A 20,341-nucleotide genomic window follows, 5' to 3' on the forward strand; every position below is an offset into this window, starting at 1 on the left:
CGCTCTGCTGCCCTCTAGCGGCTGATATGTGTAATACACGTATCAGCCACTATAGGGATGTTCAGAATGTAGAAAAAGTTTTGGTTTTTTTTCCAATTTTTTTTTTCTATTTTCCGCACCCTATCGCTGCTGAGTGTTGATCAGCATCGCACGAAAGTGCGCTGCTAATCAGCAACTCCTCCTTTTTGGCGTAGGGTGGTTTTTTTCTATATTCTACTGCCACGGTCTGCTGATAAAAGCCACACATAAGTGCGGCATTTATCAGCAACTCCTTTGTTGGCGTAGGTTTTTTTTTTTACACTTACTGTAAAAAAACACGTAAAAAACACTACATTACACCACACTACATTGAATAAAGTTTGACACTACACCACTACATACCCCATATACCAATCCCTATATAAAGATGGCCCCCAGGGTGTTTTCGGCGTCAGAGGGATATGTTATTGCCTCCGACACCGAAACAGCCAGTGAGGATGAATGGGGGGGATCCTTCTTTCCTGCATTCATCCTCATCATCCTGTGACGTGTCTGGGGGTAGCGTAGCGTACGCTGCCCCCCAGACACGTCTTTTCCGCCAGTACCGTCCCAATAAGAGATCACGGTATGGTGTGAAATTCTCCAAACTCTGTGAGAGTACCTCAGGGTACACTTACAGATTTAGGGTACGTGCACACTGCGGAATGGCGAAGGATAACCCTTCGTGCATTCTGCAGCTGGCACCCGCCGGCGGACTGATGAGGGCGCATGTCTCTACCCGTGTCATAGACTCCATTCTATGCACGGGCGGATTCCGTTGTCCATCCAAAGAATGAACACGTTGGACGGAGAGCGGAATCCGCCCGTGCATAGAATGGAGTCTATGACACGGACGGAGACGTGCGCCTGCATCACTCCGCCGGCGGGTGCCAACTGCGGAATGCACGAAGGGTTATCTGTCGCGATTCCGCAGTGTGCACGTACCCTTAGAGTGTATGTAGAAAGGGACACCCGAATCCAGACCCCAGATGCCCCCTCCCCCCCCATCCTCAGAACAAGTGGGAAGATCGTCCGGGAACTGATCTTCCCACTGCTGGATAAAGGTTACCACCTGTACGGGGATAACTTTTATACCAGCACTCCCTCTTCCGGTCCCTCGCTGCCCTGTAGCTTGCGGCACGATCCGAACATATCAGAAGCCGTAATAGAGCCCTAATATTTAGCAGCCATGGAGCGGACCCAGCGCTTCTGGATGTGAAGGATCCCGTATCGCACCAGGACAACATTTTCCAGGTGACGTCCCCCACACTGAAAAACAGGAGACCCCAGAAGAAGTGCAGAGTGTGGCGTAACAGGGGGATCAGGAAGGACGCCATTTTCCAGTGTGACACCTGTCCTGATCCCCCCGACCTCTGCATACTGGATCGCTTCAAGGCGCACCACACGTCACTGGGGTTCTACATTATCTAAATTCTGTCCCTTATTCCTATTTCAGGGGTCACGTTGATCCAGGGATTATTCTGATCGCCATTATGGAGTTGGGAAGGAATTTTTCCCGTGCGACATGGCCTCCATCCTCCATTCCAGCCTCTAAATGGCGCTCTGTCCCTTTGGTGGCTTGCCCTGTGCCCATATGGCACATTATGCCCACATATGGGGTATTTTCGTACTCAGGTGAAACTACCCTACACGTTTTGTGTTCATTTTCTTTTTTAACCCCTTGTGGAAATGGAAAAAAATCAAGGCTAGACCAACATTTAGTGTAATTTTTGTAAAGTTTTTACTCTAAATCATTAATCTTGTCATGATTTTTTCATTTTCACAAAGGGCTAAAAGATAAAAAAAACAATAAATGTGTAGAGCAATTTCCCCTGAGTACGGAAATACCCCACATGTGGACATAAAGCGCCATGCGGGTGCAGGGTAAGCCTCCGAAGGGAAGGAGCGCCATTTTGTTTTTGAAGGCTGGATTTGAATGGAATGGATTTCGAGGGGCCATGTTGCATTTAAAAGGCCTCTGTGTTGCCAAGACAGTTGAAACCCCGCACAAGTGACCCCATTATGGAAACTACACCCCTCAAGGAATGTAACTAGGGGTGTAGTGAGCATATGGACCCCACTGGTGACTGGCACAAATGTGGAACAATGTGGCGTGAAAATGAAATACTACATTTTTTACACTATAATGTTGGTTTAGCCTTGAATTTATCATTTTCACAAGGGGTTAAAAGAGAAAAAAAACAGACAATATGTGTAGAGCAATTTCCCCCGAGTCCGTAAATACCCCACATGTGGACATAAAGCGCCATGTGGGCGCAGGGCAAGCCTCCGAAGGGAAGGAGCGCGATTTGGATTTTGGAGGTTGGATTTGGCTAGAATGGATGATGAACGCCATGTCGCATTTACAGAGCCCTCGTGCTGCCCAAACACTGGAAACCCCCCACAAGTGACCCCATTCTGGAAACTGCACCCCTCAAGGAATCTAACAAGGGGTGCAGTGAGGATATGGACCCCTTGATGACGGGCACATTTGTGCCATGAAAGTGAAAAAATTTAATTTTTTACTTTTACGTCACATTGTTCCACATTTGTGCCCGTCACCAGTGGGGTCCATATGCTCACTGTGCCCCTTGTTAGATTCCTTGAGGGGTGTAGTTTCCAGAATGGGGTCAATTGTGGGGGGTTTCCAGTGTATTGGCAGCACGAGGGCTCTGTAAATGCGACATGGCCCTTGAAATCCTTTCCAGTGAAATTCAGCTTCCAAAAGCCAATTGGCGCTCCTTCTCTTTGGAGGCTCGTCCTGCGCCCGCTTGGCACTTTATCGCCACATGTGGGGTATTTCCGTACTCGGGAGAAACTGCGCTACACATTTTGTGTCTTTTTTTTCCTCTTATCCCTTTAAGAAAATGAAAAATTGAAGGCTAGAACAACATTTTAGTGTAAAAAATAAATTTTTCTTTTTTCACGCCATATTGTTCGGAAAATCTGTGAAGCACCTGTGGGGTCCAAATGCTCACTGCACCCCTTGTTACATTCCTTGAGGGGTGTAGTTTTCTAAATGGTGTCCCTTTAGGGGTGTTTTTTAGGTTTTGGCACCCCAGAGCCTCTGCCAACCTTAAGTGGTACAGTCAGAAATGACCAAATATAACGGAGGCGTTGAAATTCACTAGGCGCTCCTTTGTATCTGAGGCTTGTGGTTGCGTCAAATAGCGTAATAGGGCCACATATGGGGTATTTCTATAAACTGCAGAAACGGGGCAATAATTATTGGGGTGCATTTCTCTGGTAATAGGCTTATAATTATGAAAAAATATAAATTACTAACCGGTAATTACTTTTCTTTGAGCCCATGACTGCACCCCTGAAGCAAAACGCCCCACCAGCACCAGTTCTCAGCAAGGTACCTAGGAGCAAAGTTTATGAAGACAACAAACAGCAAAATATACATATATGCATTTGTCTTCTAGTATATTTTTTCCATATACTATAAATTATCTATTTCTATATACATTCATAATATATATATATATATATATATATATATATATATATATATATATACACACACATATATATATATATATTTTATTTTTATATATTGGTTTTTTTTTTTTTTTTGGGGTGGGTATTAGGCGGGGTGCCGTCATGGGCTCAAAGAAAAGTAATTACTGGTTAGTAATTTATATTTTCTCTCATCGCCCTATGACGGCACCCCTGGAGATTGGACTAGGAATAACCCGCCTAGGGAGGGACTACTGCCTGCAAAACTCTACGGCCGAAGGTTAAATCCTCTGTAGAAGATAACTGCAATCTGTAGTGTTTATAGAAAGTATGGGGAGTACTCCATGTGGCAGTCCTGCAAATCTGGTCTATAGGGACAGAAGCTCTCTCAGCCCAAGAAGTAGCTACGGCCCTGGAGGAGTGAGCCCCAAACCCAGTTGGAATATTCTTCCCACTGATCTTGTAGCATTCACCTATAGTAAGCTTTACCCATCTGGCGATAGTCTGGGAAGTGGCAGCCTTCCCTCTATTCTTCCCCTGAAAAGATATAAGAAGATTGTCACTACGTCTCCACTCCCTTGTGGTTTCTAGATAGTGAAGGAGGATGCGTCTAACATCTAGTGTATGAAAAGAAGCCTCTCTGTCATTGGAAGGATTATCACAGAAAGAGGGAAGAATCACTTCTTGTGATCTATGAAAGTCGGACACTACTTTTGGTAGAAATGCAGGGTCAGGAGAGAGGATGACTCTATCGTCCCTAACCGACAGATAGGGTGAGTTGATAGAGAAGGCCCGAATTTCGCTTACTCTCCTGGCAGATGTTATGGCTAATAGAAATGCTAATTTTAAGGAAAGAAACTTTATGCTACAACTATCCATAGGTTCAAATGGAGACATGGTGAGGCCAGAGAGTACTATGTTGAGATCCCAAGGGGGAAGTCTAGATTTGATGGTTGGACATAGTCTACTTGCAGCCCTGGTAAACCTACTGATCCAGGGGTGGTCTGCCAGCTTAAAATCAAACAAGGCACTTAGAGCAGAGATCTGAACTTTAATTGTGCTGGGTCTGAGTCCCTTCTTGAGGCCCTCCTGTAGGAAGTCTAACACTAATGGAATATTAGGAGGGCTAAGCACATTAATGGGCTGGTTAACAAATCTAACGAAGGCTTTCCATGTTCTGAGATATATGGCAGAAGTAACTCTCTTTCGGCTTGCCAGGAGGGTAGAAATAACACTTGTGGAAATGCCTCTATCTATTAGAAGCTGCCTTTTACATGCCAGGCTGTCAGATGGAGTCTCCCGGCTGTAGGATGGAAGACTGGTCCCTGGCTGAGAAGATCCCCCCTCTCTGGAAGAATCCATGGTTCTGAGATTGACATCCTTCTCAACCAGGAAAACCACACCCTCCTTGGCCAGAAGGGTGCAATCAGAATAAGATGAGCTCTGTCCTCCCTGACCTTCTGGATGACTCGAGGTAACATTCTGATGGGGGGAAAGGCATAAAGGAGACCCCCTTCCCATTTCTGGGCTAGGGCATCCAAGGCTGTAGGTTTGTCCTCTGGGCATAGGGAAAAGAATTCCTGAACCTTCCTGTTGGCCCGAGTTGCAAAAAGGTCTGTCTTGGGGTAACCCCAAAGTCTGCAAATCTGAAGGAAAACTTCTTGTGACAGTTCCCATTCTCCCTGGTGAAGTTGATTGCGGCTCAGGTAGTCTGCTTTGTAATTGTCTATCCCTTTTAGATGGAGTGCTGTGAGGGACAAGAAATGAGGTTCTGCAAGTCGGAATATGTGGTGAGATATCCTCATCAGTTCTGGGGATTTTGAGCCTCCTTGATGGTTGATATAGGCAACTGCTGAGGCATTGTCTGTCATTACCCTTACATTTCTGCCTTGTAGCTGGGGAAGGGCCTGAGCTAAAGATAGAAAAATGGCTCTTAATTCTCGTATATTTTGAGAGTCCTTTGCCTCTTCTGGAGTCCATAGTCCTTGTAGCAAGAGGGAGTCCAGGTGAGCTCCCCATCCTTGAGGACTGGCATCTGTTGTGACTGTAATTACGTCGTGTAGTTTCCATGGGAGACCCTTGTTGAGGTGTTCCTCCACCGTCCACCATGAAAGGGATCTCAGACTCTGTGGAGAAAGAGAAAAAGGGGAGTCTAGGGAATCCACAAGTCCATCCCATTCGGATAATATCTGGGCCTGAAAACGTCTAGAATGGTATTGAGCCCAGGGTACAGCTTGGATAGACGAGGTGAATAATCCTAAAAGGGACATAGCCGATCTGAAGGTAGTAAGAGGTTGGGAAATCAAATCCTTAGTTCTGGCCATAATCTGGGAGATCTTATTGTCTGGAAGAAAGGATCGTTGGGAGAGAGTCCAGGCAGATGCCCAGGAATTTACATTTCTGTGTTGGTATTTTATTAGACTTTTCATCATTTACTTCCCACCCCAAAGATGTGAAGATAGATTCTACACAGTGGATGTTATCTTCTAGAATGGACGGAGAATTATTCACTAGGAGAAAATCATCCAAGTAGAGGATCATAATAATATCTTTCTCTCTGACATGGGCCATGACTTCCGCCATGATCTTGGTAAATACCCTAGGGGCCTGAGATATGCCAAAGGGCATGGCAGAATATTGAAAATGCTGAATATCCTTATCCATCTTAACAGCCACTCTTAGGAATCGTTGGTGATCTGGATGTATTGGGACATGGTAGTAAGCATCCCTAAGATCCAGTGTGGCCATGTAACAGTTCTCCGAGAGGTTCAGAATGGTAGAGGGTATTGATTCCATTCTGAATTTCTCGTAAGTAAGAACTCTATTGAGTGGTTTTAGGTTGATTATGGTTCTGAAAGAGCCATTTGGTTTCTTCACCAAAAATAAGGTAGAATAAAATCCTGCTCCTATCTGGTCTGAAGGGACCGGAATCAAAAATCTTTTAATTATTAATGAGTGGACTTCTGAGACTAAGGCAACTTGTTTCTCAGGATCAGAGGATAAGTCAGTACACACAAATCTATTCCCTGGGGAGGACGAAAAAGAGATCTTTAAACCAGATTTTATTGTCTCCAAAACAAAGGTGCTACCAGAAATGTTACACCAATTAGAGAAGTGAAAAGACAATCGCCCCCCCACCGGGACCTCGCGTCATTGTGAGGGTTTCTTGGTCTCGGTACTAGGAAAGAGGAACCCCTTTCCCTTTTTCGTAGGCCTCCAATCCCTTCTAGAAGTAGAGGATCCCCCTCTGGGCTTCCTACCTCGGCCCCTGAAAGATCTATTTTGCTGTTGTTGTTGAATGAGGGGAAATCCTTTCTTTCTGTCTGATGCTTTTTCCAAGACCACGTCTAGAGCGGAGCCGAAGAGGAATTTTCCTTCACAAGGTACTCCACATAGTCTTGTCTTAGATGTTGTGTCTCCTTTCCATTCTTTGAGCCATAAAGTTCTTCGGGCAGAGTTGGACAATGCTGCAGAACGGGCTGAAAGTTTTAAAGCATCTGCTGAGGCCTCCGCAATGAAAGACACTGCATTTTCAATGGTGCTAAAAGCAGTAGTAAAGTCTTGTTCAGGGTTACCCTCATAGACTTTGTCTTTTAGTTCAGACATCCAGATCTGTAGAGATCTGGCCACCGAGGTAGTAGCTATGAGAGGTTTAAAGGTTGCGGTAGAAGCTTCCCAATTTTTTCTAAGGTAAACCTCAGCCCTTTTGTCCATCGGGTCCTTCATAGTAGCCGAGTCCTCGAATGGAAGGGCATTTTTCTTAGAAATCTTAGCCACTGGTGGATCGATCATAGGGGCACTCTCCCAGTATTCTGCGTCTTCATGACTGAAGGGATACTTTCTTTTATACTGTAGTGAAAAGAATATAAACATATATGTGGACAGTCAATCAATTTCTAAGTAAGAAAAAAACACCAGGAGCGAAGAAAACAACCCCCACTTACGGCTTGAGGTATGAAAAATTTTCGATCTGGTTTGGACCACTCATTTGATATGAGATGTTTAATGCTCTGGTGCACTGGAAACACAGGTCGTTTCTTAGGAGCTAGGCCTTCAAACATCCGGTCCTGCACCGACTTGAGCTGAGGGGTCTCTTCTATCTCCATTGTGCAGCGTACAGCTTTAACCAAGGAGTCTATGTATTCAACGGTCAGAAGAGGGGAAGATGACTCCTCTCCTTCGTTTTCACCCTCAGAGGCTATCTCTCCAGGCTCATCAAGCACCGAACTCTGCTCCTGATCCTCCTCAATAGGTGGAGGGAGGGGAGCTGGTCTACTAGGACCAGGTAATTCAACCAGCGAGGACTCAGTAGGAGCTGTTGAAGGTATAGCTATCGGAGCTGGAGGAGCCACAGTCTCAGAGGTTGTAGGTTTAGAGGGTAATGAGGTCTGAAACAAGGTATATATAGAAAAAATATTTTTATGAAAAAAGAAAAAAAAAATTTTTGGTAGGAAAGAGAACAACATTTAAAGCACATACCCTAATCTCTTGTCTGATCATGTCCCTTATATTTCTCATGAAAGAAGGACCTTGATCTTCAAGAACACGGTTCATACATCCACGACATAACGCTTTATTATATGATGAGCTTAGGTGTTTTTTACAGATAGGGCAATCTCTACTCCTCTGTTTCTCCTTTTCCTTTCTAGCACTTTCTTCCTGCTGACATTATGGAAAATATATAACACACTTAGCAAAGAGATACACACAAAAACATCTCCAGGGGAAACCCCTCTTACCCCACATACCGCAGTGGATTCTGACTGTGTGGTTCCTTTAGGATCAGCGCCCTGAGCTTCCATTTTTACTCAATTGGAAGCTCAGAAGTGCAGCAGCAGGTAGCGGCAGCAACAGAAGCAGAAGGGATATCCAGCTGCTTAGTGCAGAGCACACCTCCTGGTGCTCTGCAGCTCTTTAAATTTGGCGCCCAAAAACGCCGGAGACCGGCTGGCTCCGCCCCCCGCTGCGGCGCTGATGCGGCACACCCTACCGCTGCTGGACGTAATCCCCCCTTGACAGGCCGCAGCCCGGACGCTGCCGAACACGGCCTGCAGATAGTCCCGCCTCCGGACTTCCCCCCGGCCGCGCCATCAGTCCGCGCCCCTCCCCCGCCAGCGCGCACACTACGGCCGGGAGGAGCGAGCAGACATAGCAGCAGCCGGCGTCCAGAGGGGCCAAGGGAGCAGCGGGGATCCTCTTCAGGAGGTGTCGGGGCGACCACCAGACTGGACTGCAGCTCAAGATGCCTTACGCAGTCCGGGAAGCCGGTGAGTGGGAGTCTACACCGGGGATCCCCAGTCTCGTCTTCTTAGGTCCAGGAGTGAATCCTGAGTAATCCTGCTCCTATGGGACAGGAAACAGTAACTGGTGCTGGTGGGGCGTTTTGCTTCAGGGGTGCCGTCATAGGGCGATGAGAGAAATATTGGATTACAATAAAATCTATGCACAGAAAATTAAAATTTTCAAATTTCTTACACACTTAGCTTTTATTTCTGTGACTCCCCTAAAGGGTTAAAACACTTTCTGGATATGCTTTTGCAGAGTGTGGGGGGTGCAGTTTCTGAAATGGGGTGCTTTGTGGGGCTTTCTAACATACAGGCCCCTCAAATACACTTTAAACCTGAACAGGTCCCTAAAAATATCCGATTTTGAAATTTTACTGAAAATTTGGAAATTTGCTGCTAATGTTTTAAGCTTCCTATCGTCTAAAAAAAATGAAAGATCGTTTAATAAATGCCGCCAACATAAAGTAGACATGTTGCTAATGCTATTTAATATATAATTTATGTGGTATAGCCAATTTCTGTATACGCAAAAAAGTTTCAAATTTGGAAAAATGCAGTTTTTCACATTTTTTCACATTTGGGTTTTTTTCATAAAGATTTGTTATGAGTATCGACTCCAATTTACCAGAAATGTAAAGTACCATATGTCACGAGAAAACAATCTCAGAATCAGCCGGATAGGTAAAAGCATCCCGAAGTTATTAATGAATAAAGTGACACTGGTCATATTCATAAAGTTTGTCTGTCATTAAGGCCATTTCAAGCTCTGTCCTTAAGGGGTTAAAGGAGTTGGCCACTTTATAGTTAAATTGCTCAGTGTACAGTATTAGTAAGTGCACTTACTGACAGCAGCTTCCTTTGTACCTCAGAGCTAATATCACACTCCCCTCATCCAGGCTGTGGTGCCCTGCTCTGTACAATGAACAATTTTACTACAATGTGGCCAAACCCTTTAAAGTTCAAGTGTATGAGATGATAATGGCTTTATGCGCAATTAATGTGTAAACAAGGCGTTATGTACTACCCTAAACAAAAAAACAAAAACCTAGAGACTTGATGCCGGGAAAAAATAGAACAGGTCAGCTGCAGATTTACCACGGAATTAGTAAAAATCATGGATCCTGTTACCACTTCCCCACTAAACAGAGAGACCTGGCAGGTCACCCCCACCAAGCCCACCGCAACCCCTCCCCCCTCTCAGAGCACATCCCTGGCAGCGCATCCCCAACCACCTGTGGCTGGCATACTCATTCGCCAGAGCTGGTTTAGTCCAGATTCTTTCTCCTCCCAGGTACCTGTTGCACAAGTGACGACATAAGTCCGCAACATCTGATATGGCGATCAACTCTGCTACCTCTGTGGGGATGCACTGCCAGCTTGTCTTCCGAGGAGAAGGGGGAGGAGCCTACATGTGGAAAACATACTGAGGGCATGGAATGCATATTCGAGGGGGGCCTTCACATAGTGGAATAAATACTGGGATGATGTAATGCACATCAGTGGGGAAAAAAAACAGAACAGAAAATCAGTGAATAACATTTTTAAGATTGAAGCTATAAGAATTAGTCTCATTTAATGAGAATAAAACCAAGCCTCACATAAAACTGATGAAGTTCTGCTGCAAATCTCATCTGACTTTAATATGTAATGTAAACATAGCATAACACAGGAAGGCTGTGGAGGATTCAAGGAAAAACATAATGAAGATATATAGGAAGGCAATGCAGCTTTGGTCCGCTGGTTTTTGGTTAAAAAAAAAAAAAAAAAAAAAAAAAAGTTTTACCCAGATAGGATTGCATAAAATCTTTTTTTAGCACATAATGGGTAAAAAAAAAAAAAAAAAAAACAACAACAACACAAGAAACAAACAATACCCATTAGAGACGAGCGAACCTCGAGCATGCTCGAGTCGATCCGAACCAGAACTTTCGGCAATTGATTAGCGGTGGCTGCTGAGGTTGGATAAAGCCCTAAAGGCCCTATTCCACGGGTCGTTATAGAGGAGCAAACGAGCGCTATTAGCGCTCGTTTGCTCCTAGTTCGCCGCTCGCTGCCGCCGCTATTCAACGCGGCTGCAGCGAGCGGGTGAGTGCGGGTGGGGCGGCGGGGAGCTGCGGGGGGGGCTGCTCTGAGGAACGCTGATCGTCCGGGCAGCCCATAGGATATAGCAGCATCTGCTGCCGACGCTCCTATTCAACGGAGCGACGGCAGCAGATCGCTGCTATATCAGTCGCTTGTTTTTCAACATGTTGAAAAACAAGCGACTGCAACGATCAGCCGACACGAACGATGTCGGCTGATCGTTGCACTCTATTCCACGGAACGATTATCGTCCGTAGCGGTCGATATCGTCCGAAAACGAACGATAATCGTTCCGTGGAATAGGGCCTTAAGGCTATGTGGAAAACATGGATATAGTCATTGGCTGTATCCATGTTTTCCAGACAACCTTAGAGCTTTATCCAAGTTCAGCAGCCACCGCTAATCAAATGCCAATTGTTCAGGTTTGGATCGACTCGAACCCGAACCCGGTTCGCTCATCTCTAATACCCATGTATTATTAAAAGACCCCTAAAATTAAATACCTATTTTTTGATCATCATTTGATGGAGCCAAAGTATCCAGTGCTGGGATGCAACGTAATAAGGCACAGCCACCACCTAACACAATGCCTTCTTCTACGGCAGCTCGTGTAGCATTTAATGCATCGGTTACTCTGTCTTTTTTTTCATTGACTTCAACATCGCTTGTCCCACCAACCTGTGATATAAAAAAAATATATGATTTAGCAAAACAGTGGTTTAACCCTTTTACTGCTAAGGACATATGCATTAAAGCGACTCTGTACCCACAGTCTGACCCCCCCCCCCAAAACCACTTGTACCTTAGCTGCTTTTAATCCAAGATCTGTCCTGCGATCTGTTTGGCAGGTGATGCAGTAATTGTCCTAAAAAAAACTACTTTTAAACTGGCAGCCCGTGCCAGCGGGAGTATCTGTGCCCTAACTTTGCACCACCCCTCCCGTCCCTCCTCCCCACCCTCCTGGGCAATGTTCAGCATGGAGAAAATGTTCCAGTGGCATTTCTAATAATGAGGAGGGTGAGGAGGAGGGATGGAGGGGTGGTGCAAAGTTAGGGCACAGGGGTGGCTCCTGTAAGGAAACCACCATATTAACCCCTTGCCGCAAAATGACGTTCCTGGAACGTCATGTAAAAGAGGTAGTTCCCGCAACATGACGTTCCAGGAACGTCATGGCTTCCCTGCCTCCCCCCGCTGTCCCTATGTAAGATCGGGCAGCAGGAGGAGGCTGTGTCACACAGCATCCCCCTGCTGCCTCTGCCCGGAGGGGAGCTGCGCTCCCCCCGGGCAGTTAACCCCATAAACGCCGCGGTCAATGCGACCGCAGCGTCTATGGGGAGATCGGGCGGCGGCTGCAGTGTGTTGCCTCCCCCCACCGCCACAACTAGTATGTCCCCCGCCCCCTCCCCTTGTCCCCCGATACCGGAGATCACCGCTATTACCGTTATTGCGGTGATCTCCGGTACCGGGAATTACCGGCGCCGCCGAGAGCTTTCATCTCCCCCCACCGTGAATACACGGTGGGGGGAGATGAAAAATGTCCCCTCAGACCCCAGATCAGCCCCCCGATCAGACCCCAGATCCCCATACCCGGGCGGCCATCAGATCCAAGATGGCCGCCCCCATCCCTGCGATGTTTGTTCGCAGGGATGGAAATAAAATAATGATCAAAGCCCCATGCTCTCCGCCACCGGAGGTAGCGGAGAGCATGGGGCAGTGATCGGGGACCCCCCCCGTGTGGTCCCGGAGCAGGCGATCGGCGGTATATACTATATACCGCCGATCACCTGTTCCCAGTGCAGTGCGGCACTTTTTATCCCCTGTCACCATAAATCATTGGTGACAGGGGATAAAAAGTGTTACAGTGTCGCCCTCCAAGTCGCCCCCCACCCCCCCTGTCACCCCCGTCCCCCAGTCACCCCCCCCTTCCCCATATACTCACCGGATCCACGGAGCTCCTTCCTCCTCGACGTCCTGGCTGGTTATGAAGTGCGCATGCGCTTCACAACCAGCCAACTCTGAAAATTTAAAGTGACAGAGACCAATTTGGGCTCTGTCACTGAACTATGATTACTGTGATAGAAAATATCACAATAATCATAGTAATACAGTGAAACAAATGTGTAAAAGTACAAAAAGTGACACACAAAAAAATAAAACACACTTTTTTTTATTATAGTAATAACTGCAGTTTACTCCCAGATTATTCCTAACCCCCCAGATTGCCTGTAACCGCCCCAGGTTGTCCGTAATCACGCCAGATTGCACATAACCGCCCCAGAATGCACGTCGCCCCTGACCACCCCACGTCGCCCCTGACCACCCCACGTCGCCCCTGACCACCCCACGTCGCCCCTGACCACCCCACGTCGCCCCTGACCCCCTCCAGATTGCCCATAACCACGCCAGATTGCCGTAACCCACCCAAATTACATATTAGCACTTTAGTTTATCCGTAACCAACCCACCTCACGTTGGCCGTAACCACAGCAGGTTGCCTGTAATCACCTCAAGATTACCCGTAACCACAGCAGGTTGCCTGTAATCATCTCAAGATTACCCGTAACCACAGCAGGTTGCCCATCACCACCACAGGTTGCCCGTAAACCAGCCCGCATTACCTGTAATCTCATTTTTTTATTGTATTTTAGTAACTGCGCTGTTCTAATAACCATTACTAGCTGAGGTTTTGCTCCAGCAAATTGGCGCTCACTTCCTTCTGAGCCCTGCTGTGTGCCCATACAGTGGTTTATGCGCACATATGGGGTACTGTTCTACTCGGGAGAACCTGCGTTACAGATTTTGGGGTGAATTTTTTCTCTTATTCCTCGTGAAATTTAGAAATTTTAAACTAAACCAACATATTATTGGAAAAATTCGAGTTTTTCATTTTTAATGGCCAATTTTGAATACTTTCCTCTAATACCTGTGGAGTCAAAATGCTCACCACACCCCAAGATGAATTCTCTGAAGGGTGCACTTTCTAAAATGGGGGGACTTATGTTTTTTTTTTACTCCGCTGACACTACAGGGGCTCTGCAAATGCACCTGGCGCTCAGAAACTTCTTTAGAAAAATCTGCACTGAAAATGCTAATTGGCGCTCCTTTCCTTCTGAGCCCGTCTGTGTGCCCATACAGTGGTTTATGCCCACATATGGGGTACCGTTGTACTCAGGAGAACCTGCATTACAGATTGTGGGGTGAATGTTCTCTCCTGTTCCTCGTGAAATTTAGAAATTTCTAACTAAGCAAACATATTATTGGAAAAATTCGAGTTTTTCATTTTTACTCTCTACTTTTTAATACTTTCCTCCAATACCTGTGAGGTCAAAATGCTCACCACACCCCAAAATGAATTCTTCGAGGGGTGTACTATCCAAAATGGAGTGACTTATGGGGAGATTTTACTCCGCTGGCACTACAGGGGCTCTGCAAACGCACCTGGCGCTCAGCATTTTCAGTGCAGATTTTGCTGAAGAAGTTTCTAATTGGCGCTCCTTCCCTTCTGAGCCCGGCTGTGTGCCCATGCAGTGGTTTATGCCCACATATGGGGGTACCGTTCTACTCAGGAGAACCTGCGTTACAGATTTTGGGGTACTATTTTTCTCCTGTTCCTTGTGAAATTGAGAAATTTCAAACTAAACTAACATATTATTGGAAAAATTCAGGTTTTTCATTTTAACTGTCTAATTCTGAATACTTTCCTCTAATACCTGTGGGGTCAAAATGGTCACCACACACTAAGATGTATTCTTTGAGGGGTATACTTTCGAAAATGGGGTGACTTATGGGGGGGTTTCTCTCTGCTGACACTACAGGGGCACTGCAAACACACCTGGCGCTCGGAAATTTCTTCAGCAAAATCTGCATTAAAAAAGCTAATTGGCGCTCCCTTCCTTCTGCGCCCCGCTGTGTGCCCATACAGTGGTTTACTCCCACATCTGGGGTACCGTTGTATTCAGGAGAACCTGCGTTACAAATTTTGGGGAGCTTATTTTCTCATGTTCCTTTTGAAAATTAGAAACTTTAATCTAAACGTATATATTATTGGAAAATTTAAATTTTCAATTTTTTTACGGCCTAATGGTGAACACTTTCCTCCAGCCCCTGTAGGGTTAAAATGCTCATTATACCCCTAGATTAATTCTTTAAGGTGTCTAGTTTCCAAAATGGGGTCACTTATGGGGGTTTCCAGTATACAAGCCTCCTAAATCCATTTAAAAAAAGAACTGGTCCCTAAAAAAAATCCATTTTGGAAATTTCATGAAAATTTGATATATTGCTAATAAATTTCAAAGTCCCGTAACACCTTAAAAAAGTAAAATATGTTTACCAAATTATGCCAGAATAAAGAAGACATATTGATAATGTGATTTAGTAACTAATTTATGTGCTATGACTTCCTTTTTTAAGAAGCAGAGAATTTCAAAGTTCATAAAATGCTAATTTTTCAAATTTTTCATGATATTTTGATGTTTTTCACAAAAAAAACAAAGTAGTGACCAAATTTTGCCACTAACATAAAGTGCCATATGTGACGAAAAAAAAACAATCTCAGAATCGCTAGCATACTTTAAAGCATTACTGAGCTATAAGCGCATAAAGGGAGACAGGTCAGATTTTAAAAAATTAGCTTGGTCATTAAGGCCAAAACAGGCTTTAGAGGCAAGGGGTTAAGTGGCCCTATAAGTCAATGTAATGAAAAGAGAAAAACCAAGGTAACCATCCACATACAGCTGTTTCGGGGTGTTGCCCCTCATCAGTGTGGAGCAGGATTCTGGCTAGGTGGGAGCAATACCTAGTAGAGCCACAAGAGAAACAGACCGCTGATCTCAGGAAGACCAGCCAAATGACAACACTGCCGGCTGCTAGGTTTGGGGGGGGGGGGGGGGGGTCAGATTGTGGGTACAAAGTCGCTTTAGGTCGTGCAAAAAAGGAACATAACCAAATAAAGCTAAATCTTGGCTTTCAAGTGACAATATTTGGGAAGAAGTGCTTTAAAAACTTGTTTTACAAACAAAACAGTAAGCAGGAATAATATTTATATGCAAAATATTTACATGGACAAAGCACTAAAGGTAGTCTGGGCAGCATGAGATGCAAAAGGTTTTTTGGCATCTCTTAACAGGAGGCTGGGACGATGACACCATTGCCTGGAAACACTGCTATTCTTCCAGGTTTATCCACCTGTACATTACTAGTGTGAAACAGCACCTATTATTAAGATGTTCTCTCTAATAGGGAATATTGCCCCCTTTAGACTCTAGTGATGCATGGTGCACCAAAATATCGATACTATTTATATTTCGGGCAGAAAAACTGTTCAGTATCAGGACTTCCTGTTATCAATACTTTATGTTAAGCTGCATAATAGTGCAGCTTAACAAAGTATAGTGCAGAGAACAGAGTCGGCAGCTACCTGAGCGCTGGCCATGTTCTATGTGTGCCGCCCCAGCCCCCTGGTGTTGCCTCCTCCGCCCGCACACTCTCCGCACGCAACGGCGCCAAATTTAAATAGCCGGCACATAGCAATCGCTAGTGCCGGCTATTTTACAGGGTAGATGCCGCTATCATGACTGACCACGGCATTTAACCCTTCCAGAGTCGCTCCATATGCAGCAGTAGTCTGCTGCGTATGGAGCGGCCCCCACTGCTAATGACTGTGGCCCGCAATCCCGCGGACAGCAGTCATTTAACCATTCCCCCACGCCACCCCCCCGGGCCCCGCCGATGCTGCGGCGGAAACAACTACCAGCATACCTTCTTGTGGGGAGTTGTTGTGCACGAGGCGGCACACAGTTGTTGTGCCAGAAGGCTGCTAATGCATTACAACTCCCAGCAGCATACCTCCTTGTGCACTACAACCCCCAGCATACCTTTGTGCAGCATACCTTCTTGTGGGGAGTAGTTGCGCGCACACACACACTGCACAAGGAGGTATGTTGGGAGCTGTATCAGGAGGCTGCTAATGCACAACTGCAACTTCCAGCATTCCTCCTTGTGCACTAAAACTCCCAGCATACCTCCGTGTACACTACAATTCTCAGCATACCTTCTTGTGGGGAGTTGCAAAGTACAAGGAGTTAAGCTGGGAGTTGTAGTGCACCAGGATGTATGCTGGGAGTTGTAGTGCAAAAGAAGGTATGCTGGGAGTTGCAGTTGTGCAGCAGCAGCCTTCCGACACAACATCCCAGCATACCTTCTTATGCACTACAACTCCCAGCATACCTCCCTGTGCACTACAACTCCCCACAAGAAGGTATTCTAGGAGTTGTTGTGCATAGAGAGGTATGCTGCAAGGTAGAGGGGAATTATGAAAAAAAAAAAAAAAAAAAAAAAAAAAAAAAAGTTATAATAATCCCCCCCTTTTCCCTTTTTTTTTTTCATTGCATGCATAACTGAACTATAAAATGTAACAAAGTGATCAAAAAGCCACAAATAAAAATGTACATGGAGGCATCATATCCGCAGTTTGGGCGGGGGGAAATTATATTTGTATTTTACATGGGGGTTTTTTTTAGTATCGAATTGGTATCAAAATCTGAAAGCTGGTATCGGTATCGAACTCAAAATTCTGGTATTGTGACATCCCCATTAGACGCCCTATGCACGGCCCAACCTGACCAATCTCTTTCATAACCAGAATATTAACAGCGCCGTTCTTTCACTCACACTATCATTTCTCAACATGATTTGACATGCCATATTGTCAGATTTTAATGATTGGATCCTCTTGGGGCCACGGACCCTCTCTAGATTTTATAAACTACTGCAATCTCTCTGCAGTGCAGACAGGGCCCCATTCTTTAGAATATAGGAAGTAGATTGCACAATGACCTTTACTGGAGAACAGATACAAAAAATGTGTACTCTCACGCATGGACTTTCCGTGCAAAAAGAAGAATTACAAAATTCTGTCTAGACAGTACTGTTGCCTTTCTGACATAAATCGAATGTACTCCACTGCCTCGGGTAACTGTTGAAGATGTGACCCAAGTTGGGGAGATCCCATTAAGAGCATATTGAGGAAACAGATTGGTTGTCCCCAGACATTGTAAGACATGTACATGTCCCCCACGGTAGAGTGATTGGGGGAGCTGAGGATGAAGGCAAGTCTCTTTCCTTAATACTCTGCGCCGTTCCCATGGAGACTTTTGTTTTTATTGAACCATGGGCACTTGAATCTGCACGGACCTCTATTTTGTGCAGGAACCTAGGCGTTCTAAACACCTGATGAATCAGGAACAGTTGGGAAATTCTATGTGCCTCAGAAACCGCCAATTTAGGTGTTAGAGCTAGTACATACAACCACTGGTCATCAGATATCGGGCCCACATCTCCCTCCCAATGTTCCTTAATCATCATGGACTTACTAGTCATATAAGAGTACAACAGCTCCTTCTATATTAAGGAAATTAAAGCATCCGAGTCCAAAGGTTCAAGGACCGTATCCATAAAGGTAGCCTAAGGAACTATCCGGGGATAACCTCTCAAACTGTCTCTGCTGCGTGTCGCAATTGCTAATATCTAAAAAAGCAGAGTGTGGCAATTCAAAATCTGTTTAGAGTTGGGCAAAGGATTTGAAGACCCCCCCCCCCACCCTAGGGACTAGGGATGGTCCGAACTTGCAGAGGTTTGGGTTCGTATGAACCCGAACGCTCGGCATCAGATTCCGCTGTCTGCCCGCTCCGTGCAGCAGGTGGATACAGCGGGAGGACCGCCTGGAAAACTGGGATACAGTAGTACAGTCGATTTTAACTTTGTAACTGGGTTTATTAGCCGAAAAATGCATTTATCATGAAAAAGCAGTTTGAAGCTCTCCCCCAGTCTTCTTTGTTCTCTATGGAGAGGGGAGGGGTGGAGGAAGATGAGGCACCAAAACAGGACAACAAAGAGTTCATTTACAGCTACATTACAGGGCTATCTTCTTTTAAGTCAGTGCTGACCTCTCTGACCTCTGAATAGCAGGTTTCACAATTCCCTGTGTAATTCTTTGTTCTCTGCTGCAGACTAATCTCCCCCTCCCCTCTTCATAGAACAGACAGGATCCGACTGATGTAATAGTCAAGATTTCCTGATAATGAGCAGTGGATAAAGGAAAGGAGGGGAGACCTGGGAAAAGTCTTTTTGAATGCAGATAAAGGCATATTTGCCTAATAAACCCAATTACAAAGTTTCCTAAAATCGCATGGACTATTGATTTCTGAAACAACAGTGATTCTTTAACCCCCTAAGGTCAGAGCCTGAAACTGCCTAAGAACCAGGCCAATTGTCACTAGTGCTTTTTTTTTTCCTTCTCGCCTTCTAAGACCCATAACTTTCACTTTTCCACCTACAGGGCCATGTTAGGGCTTGTTTTTTTTCAGTGTCCTGTGTATGTATGTCCACACTTGTCCGTCCCACGCCTCCCGGGATCGATAGCACAGGCGGAACTGAGCGCGCTCCTCAGCGTGCCTCCCATCTGATTCAAAATGACAACGTCTCAGCTGAGCCAACAACTGCTCGCCATAGAGAAAGGGGGCAACCTCCCGTCAGTAGTCTCCACTCTGAACAAGGTCAGCAGAAGATGGCGCTTTTGGGTTATTAAAGCTTATTTCAGATCTGGGGTGTTCTGTATAATCTGGGCACAAGGAATTTATTTTACATATAGAGGGAAATATTTAGTGAATCCCCAGGGAGCTATTTATACCCTTTTTGAGCAGGGTGTTATACTGAGACTACATTTCTCATATTCAGAACATGACCTAGTATTCCTAAAGGGGAATATACAATGAACTGCGAAGGCAGTGGATGGAAACATTTCCCATTCTCTGAACATAATATAGCAGAATCTTTCCAGTTAACTACTCGATCATTTCTGTAATCTCATTCAGTCCTCTGGGTTGGAGTGTGTTCAGGCGGTAGATCCAATACATCTCTTTTCTAACTAGATTACCAAATCTATTGTTATACATTAAAGTAGCTGAAAGCATCAAGACTACGACTCCCATCATCTTTTGGGAACGTCTGAAATATCCGCTCAGCGCCAGACACCAGAGCACACCACGTATCCCGCCTGGATAAGTAATACTGTTTACCAATTCTCCCCACCGACTTTGTCGGATCATCTGGTGGGCAGTGGGCGATTAAGGCATCAGGCGGTGTCGGCCTCATAGCACGACCCGCAAAAGGTGAGCAACATCAAATCAATAATATATTGGTTACCCAACCCTGCAGAATTACACTACGTGCGCCGCGTCTCCTTATTTCTTTTAGTTCAAACCTTAAACAAGTGTGTTGTGCGTCTAAAAACCCAGATTCTGAATCTTAACCAGCATCAGGCAACATTAAGAGCAATTGCCAAACTGGAAAGCACAGGGGCAGAGGTGGGAAAGAGTGAGAAAGAGTGATGTAATGGAGGTGCAGAAAGAGGCAGCTAGTTGAGTGTCAGAAGACATGGTAGAGGAAAGAGTGCCAAGGAGGCTAGTCCTGATCTTGCACACCCCAACAAGTTTGCC

The 20,341-nt window shown here is 45.5% G+C and overlaps 1 protein-coding gene across 1 annotated transcript in view; it reads right to left on the reverse strand.

Annotated features, from left to right (window-relative positions):
• The window catches only part of HSPD1 (heat shock protein family D (Hsp60) member 1), a 121,530-nt gene that overhangs the window by 34,594 nt on the left and 66,595 nt on the right, over positions 1–20,341 (reverse strand). The window contains exon 10 of the mRNA XM_069983566.1: positions 11,351–11,525. Within this exon, the coding sequence (XP_069839667.1) occupies positions 11,351–11,525 (175 nt within the window). The remainder of the gene's footprint in view (positions 1–11,350; positions 11,526–20,341) is intronic.

The sequence above is a fragment of the Dendropsophus ebraccatus genome, chromosome 9 (assembly GCF_027789765.1).
Source record: "Dendropsophus ebraccatus isolate aDenEbr1 chromosome 9, aDenEbr1.pat, whole genome shotgun sequence".
Taxonomy (NCBI): domain Eukaryota; kingdom Metazoa; phylum Chordata; class Amphibia; order Anura; family Hylidae; genus Dendropsophus; species Dendropsophus ebraccatus.